This window comes from Bison bison, unplaced genomic scaffold, assembly GCF_000754665.1.
Source record: "Bison bison bison isolate TAMUID 2011002044 unplaced genomic scaffold, Bison_UMD1.0 scf7180017862279, whole genome shotgun sequence".
Lineage (NCBI taxonomy): Eukaryota > Metazoa > Chordata > Mammalia > Artiodactyla > Bovidae > Bison > Bison bison.
This window is the reverse complement of record NW_011492851.1, coordinates 225760-231883: the sequence shown is the minus strand read 5'-3', so window position 1 is coordinate 231883 and position 6124 is coordinate 225760. Positions and strand designations below refer to the sequence as shown.

Here is a 6124-nt window from a genome sequence, read left to right as displayed (position 1 = left end):
GGGAGAGCACGGGAACTCAGGGAGGAGTGACTGCTGCTCACAGGCTCCTCAGCAGCTTTCAGTGAGCAGGGCTCCAGGCTGGCATCGCAAGATCAGCCAGCCAACCTCTGTGGCTTCCTTTCCACCCGGAGCATGCTGCCCTACCCCCCCACACCCCCCCACCACCACCCCGCATATGCGTGCTGCCCCAGGGTCCGCAGGCTCAGCGGGGGGCCTCTTCTTGGGCTTTCTCTTGGGCGAGGAGATGACAGACCAGCTCCAGGACGAGCCTGACTTTGCTCATGCCATTCAGGGGACAGTCTCACATTTCTACTGGAGCTTGGGTGGGTTTTTTAAGAACAAAATGATGTAACTTGTGTACTCTGCCACCAGCGCCGACACCCTCATAAACTATCCCTTGCAGGTTATTAAATGATTAAAGATCTAATTTATGAACTGTCGCTGGTGAGCGGTCTGGAGCAGGAGCTCCTGGCATTGCTGTGACCTGCTCCAGAGAGAGCGAGAGCACAGCATCCCTGACACCCTGCAGTGTCGGCCGCTCGGGCTGGGCTCTCCCCACCAGGCTCCAGGACCCCGTGTCCACATCTCCCTAGAGTTCCCGAGGCCCCGGGGACTTCTTGTGGCAGACCCAGCTGTTGGTGACAAGCTCTTTCTACTCGAAAGTGCAGAGCTGCCCTGCTCTGATGGGCGTTTACCAGAGGGGCGTCCTTTGGCGGGAGCCTTCTGCCCCTGCTTTCCCCCGTCCGCGTGCCCGTCTGGTGACGTCTCTGCTCAGCTGCACATAGATGCTTGTGACTGAGGTCACACCTGGCAGCCCCCGGCTGAGCCGACGTTTGATGTGGCCAGTGCAGCGTCTGTGAGATATTTGAGTGGACAGCACTCTAGCGCTCAGGACATTTCGTACAGAAGTCTGAGTTGAGACCTTCCTGCCAGCGCCTGGCCCTTGGCCCTGGCGGCACCGCTTACTGCAGAGGGGCTGCCTCCCCATCCACCGTGCCCCTGCCCGCTCGCCACTCACGTCTGCGGGCCTGCTTCCGAGCTGGGCCTTCCCTGCGGACAGCTCCTGACCCTCTGGTCCCTCTGCCCCGGTGACGCTGTAGCCTGGGCTCAGTCTCTCCCACCTCCATGGCTGTGTCCCGGGTACGTCTTTATGGCTTTAATTTAAACAAGGGCTTCTTGATATCTTGTTTACGAAGCTGCCAGAGTGAAAAATTCCTGTATTATACGAGGCTCGACGTCCCCGAGTTATCTCAGCACACAACACGCAGCATCATTACCCCGCTGCCCCTTATCACTCGGTGCTGCCGCGCGGCCAGCGCCCCGGTGCCACTCGCCCTGCCGTCCCCGCCCAGCCTGCCTCCCGCCAGCCCCCGGGGTCATCAGCGCACGTGCGCCAGCCTCCTCTTGACAGATATGATGTCACCCAGTGATGTTATGAGGGCTGCTGAGTCTTTAAAAGTACCTTTTTAAACGTATTTAGCCATCACGTCAGGCAGGGAAAGGGCGCCTCTCCTTGCCTTACAGGTGGCGGTGCCCGCCCTGGGGAGGGGGGTTGGCTTCCCTGAGGGAGCCCCTGAGGGGTAAGGCGAGGAGGCACCAGCTGCCTCCTGTGGTCCTGTGGCCGCGTCCCCCAGGGGTGCGAGGCCTGCAGTGCCCATGGGAGGCTCTGCCCCGCCCACCCGGGTTGGGCCTCTATGGTCTCAGGAGGTGGCACGAGAATGCTGAGGTTGGCCACTGTTGATCACAGTTTTTCTCCCAAAGATCATTAAGATCCGAGCCCAGACAGAGGGGATCAACATCAGTGAGGAAGCGCTGAACCACCTGGGGGAGATTGGAACCAAGACCACCTTGAGGTGAGCTGGCTCCCGGGCCCTGTCTGGATGGGGGCCTGGCCTGGCCCAGGGTCAGAACGGCCCGCTGGCAGTGTTGGGAAAGCTGAGCGGCGGCAAGTCCTCCGTCCCGAGATGGGCCCCCTGCCCGGCGGCCCCTGGGGTGCAGGAGGGGGGCAGGACTGGACACGGGGGCGGGGCAGGCAGCCCCCTGCAGCCCCGGCACCTCTGCCTGGTGGGCGGGGAGGAGCCCGACAGGCGGCTGTCCTGACTACTCCCAGCGGCCAGAAGCCGGTTGCTGTGGATGGTGCCCCTCGGTGTCCTGATCCCTTCCTGTGAGTCACAGCTTCTTAGTGCTTAGCCCAGCCTGGTTCCCTTGGCGTCGGCTCCTCACTTCTAAGGGGGATGCAGAGCTGCCAGCTGGCTGGGTGGCACGGTACGTGCAGAAGCACTGGACGTGCTCGCCTCCGGATGGCGCGTGTGCTCTCGGGCACGTGCTCCTCTCCCCGCCGTGTGCCCCGCCCCGTCTGGACCCTGGCATTGGCTCCCCACCACTGTGTGCGCCCCAGGTTGCGGGCCCTTCCCCACAGTGCGGCTGCCGCCTGCTGAGCACTTCAGGCGGTGACAGAGTCGGGTGGCGGGGCTTACGGCGTGTTCGTGACTTCTGGCTCCTCTGGTGGGGTGGTAGGTCCAGCTCTCTGGGAAGTGACCACTGTCCCTGTCTGCTGCGTCTGCAGCAGCTGGCACAAGCTCCCGGGGCTCATGAGCATTCCTGCTGGCATGGGCAAGGGCTCCTGCCCATGGCCCCGACTCACCCCCGCCCTGGCCGCTCTAGGTACGCCGTGCAGCTGCTGACCCCGGCCAACCTGCTGGCCAAGATCAACGGGAAGGATGGCATCGAGAAGGAGCATGTGGAGGAGATCAGCGAGCTCTTCTATGACGCCAAGTCCTCGGCCAAGATTCTGGCCGACCAGCAGGACAAGTACATGAAGTGAGGCGACCGAGGGCCTCTGCGCGGGGACTGCGGTCAGCCAGGCCCCGGCCCAGCCATGGACAGGAGGCTCCAGCCACGCTGGGTGCTGTCCCTACCCGGGTGGACAGCAGCACTGTGAAGTCGGCATGGAAATGTTTCCTTTAAATTATTGTAACTCCTCCCGTGGCTGCTTTGAAGGAACCCTGCCGCTGGTGTGTTTTCTAATAAATCCTGATAGGTTATTTTGATGACATCTGACTCCCTTAATTTTTAAAAAGGGACCTTTGTGCTTTGGAACAGCTGGAGAGGTGGAGGGCTGTGAAGACGGCCCAGCGGTCCCTGGCGGCCAGCCCCTCGCCGCCACACACGTCGTGTGCACTCAGCCCGCGGCGCACGCCCTGGCTCTGCACATGTCCTCGGCGGTCAGCTCTCTGCTGTCCACCCCAGGAGCCACCCGGCGCCCATGTCACACCTGGGGCTGCCTCGTCTCCGATGACCCGGACAATTCTAAGGAGTGCTGGTCAGGTGCCCTGTCAGCGCCCTTAGTGGGGCAGGTTTGGTGCTTTTCTCGTGATTAAACTGGGATTAAGGGTCACTAGGAGAAGAGCACTGGGCGTTTCCATCAGGCCGTCGGGCGTGCCCGCTGGCGGGGCTCCTGGCTGCTGTGCTGGCGTGGGCCCCCTGGCCCGGGCGTGCCGTCGGGTTGCTCTGCCCGCCTTCCTCACCGTCCTCCTTGGAAGGCGTCTCCAAGCCCAGCCCTCCCAGGGGGCGGCACCTTCACTTCACCTCCTGGAGGCTGAGTGTCTTTGCCCCGGAGATCATCTGTTCTCTTCTGTGTCGAGACGGACTTCTGGAGCTTTTCTTTTATTATTTAATTTCTTTGGCTGCACTGGGTCTGGGTTGTGGCATGGAGTTCCCCAGCCAGGGCTTGAACACGACCCCGTGTTGGGAGCACCGAGACGTAGCCACTGGGAATTTTTACTATATGTTTTGGGGTTATAACCCAGTATGACGTTATTTTGTTGCTCAAGTTCCTCAGCTTTGACCACTGGGATCCCTTTCAGTTGGGCCCTGTGTCCCTGAGCCATGCCCCCGTCACGGGGACGACGTCTTTCGTCAGGCCCTGGGAGGGAGGGCCCGTGGCGCGTGGGCAGATGCCGCCTGGGTGCCCTTGCCGGGCAGGAGGACCACGGCGCGCTCTGCCGGGCCGGCCCTTGTCCCTGCACCCACCGGGGGCAGTGCTCGGTGCAGGAGCAGCGCCTCACGGGCAGGGTCTCGGGTGCTTCTGTGTGCACCAGAGGGCACCCGCCGAGATGGGGATCCTCAGCACCACTGTAAGTCAGCCGGCACGCACCCCCGTCACCGGAGCTGAGCGGGAATCCAGGCGGGCGGGCGGAGTGCCGGGGTCCTCGAAGCCCCGCTGCCAGCATGGGTCTTGTGAGGGCCCTGCTGCTGCCCAGCATGGGGGTCCTGAGGTGGGGGTGTGAGGGAAGTGGGCACAGGGAGGGGTGGTGGGGTGCTTCCTGAGGCCAGGGCCATGTGCGCTGGCCTTACCTGGCTACCCTCTCCCCCAAGTCCACGCCCATGTCTCTGGTCTCCCAGCTTAAGGCGCGCTGGACCCACAGAAGCGTGAACCGAAGATGAAGATGCAGCAACAGCTCGCCCTGCTGGGCCGCGATGCCGTGCGCCTCCTCCCGCATGCTCGCAGCAGCCCCCTGGGAGTGGGCTGGGGGTCCCCTGCCCAGCTAGTGACGATTCGTCAGGTGGTTGGAGGCCGTGCTCCTCAGTGTGCCGAGCTGTGGGGGTGGGCCCTCGAGCCCTGGGGAGGATGGGCGCGTGTTCACTGCCCGCTGTCCACACTCCCCAGGTCTCCTGGCCTTGGTGGTGCCCAGAGAGATGGTCTGCTCGTCCGTCGGCACTCACAGTGAGGGAGACAGGTCTGGACAGGTAGGAAGGCTGGGTTAGTTTAATTTCCCTCCTATTTTTCCCAGCAAAGCTTGTGATTATTACATTAATCTTCCAGGCGAAGTTTTTACGACCAATCCCTCGCCGACTATGAGAAGTTTCTCCATCCATTACCAAGAGGGAAACAGACCCTGGTGGGGAGGGAAATATTTGTTACATCTTATCTGGCTGACACATAATCTACCAACAATTACAGCAGCCCCATTTTTTGCACTATTTCAGCTCCGACGTGAAGAACTGTTGTAATGTTAGCGTGAGGCAGGGAGGGGGCTGTTGGTAGGAAGTGGCTAATCTTCCACGCTCTGGTCCCAGGCTGTCCTGGGTGCCTCCCAGCAAGCCCGATGGGTGAGCTGCCTGTATCCCAGCTCCCTGCTCCTCTGCTAATGGCCAGGAATGCATGTGAGGGCCCGGGGCCTAAGGGCTCCTAAAGGGAGGGCCCTGCTTCCATTTTCTCCGCCCACGTCTTTTCACCACCACACCTCTTAGGTTACACCCCCAAGATAGGTTCTTAGAGAATATTGGTTTTTAGAACTAAACAGATGATGATGACTTCTTGGCTAGCAGACCTTTCTCAACCCTCTTTCTAATAAAATGGAGCGCCTGAGTGGTGGGGGTGCGTTCCCTGTTGGACGCCACCCGCCCCCCCTCCTCAGACCCCAGCAGGCGTTGCCCAGGAGAGCAACAGATACAGGTGCCCCACAGCGTCTGCGCCAGCCGAGCAGCGCCTGCTCTGGAGGGTCCCGGCAGAGGTGATAGGTGGGCGGGAGCGGGGGTCCGGGGGGCCCAGCAGGCAGGGGTGCAGCTCGGGTTGTCTTTGACCCTTGCCCTTGATCCCTCTGGTTCTTGAGCTTTGGTTTCTTCCTGTGAAGATGGGTTGGTGTGCGGACTTGGGGGGGTCTGCCGTGGCTGCATCAGGCACTCCATTTACTGAGATTCAGTCAAGAGTCCCGACCCCTGTCCCTCTTGGAGGAGGAGGAGGCCACACTTCATCCAACAGGAGCCAGAAGTGGCTGGGCGCCGGGCCCTGCCCCTCCTGGTCTGGACAGCTCGTCCTGGGAAGGCTGGAGGTCCCCTGCCGCTGGACCCGTCAGGCCCACAGGCTGGAGAGGGGAGAGAGCCGGCAAGGGTCTGGGCCTTTTCCCTCATGTCCACTACTTCCAGGAAGGGTATGCCGGCTCTCGCTGCCCCCTGGCCCCCTCTTCAATGAGGTGCAGGCAGGGCTGGGCAACGGGGATGGGGGCGCTGGTTTCCTGCTCTGTCCCAGCCTAGTCCGGCCCTTTGGCGTCTGGAAACGGGCCCGCTGAGAGTAGACCGGGGCCCACTCATCCCGTCCTTGTCCTGCCTCCGTTTCCTGGGG

General features: G+C 62.0%; 1 protein-coding gene across 1 annotated transcript in view; it reads left to right on the top strand.

The window, feature by feature from the left end:
* Positions 1-3052, top strand: part of RUVBL1 (RuvB-like AAA ATPase 1) — a 31777-nt gene extending 28725 nt beyond the window's left edge. The window contains exons 13-14 of the mRNA XM_010832830.1: positions 1762-1853; positions 2665-3052. Of these exons, the coding sequence (XP_010831132.1) occupies positions 1762-1853; positions 2665-2824 (252 nt within the window). The 3' untranslated portion in view covers positions 2825-3052. The remainder of the gene's footprint in view (positions 1-1761; positions 1854-2664) is intronic.
* Positions 3053-6124: the final 3072 nt, after the last annotated feature.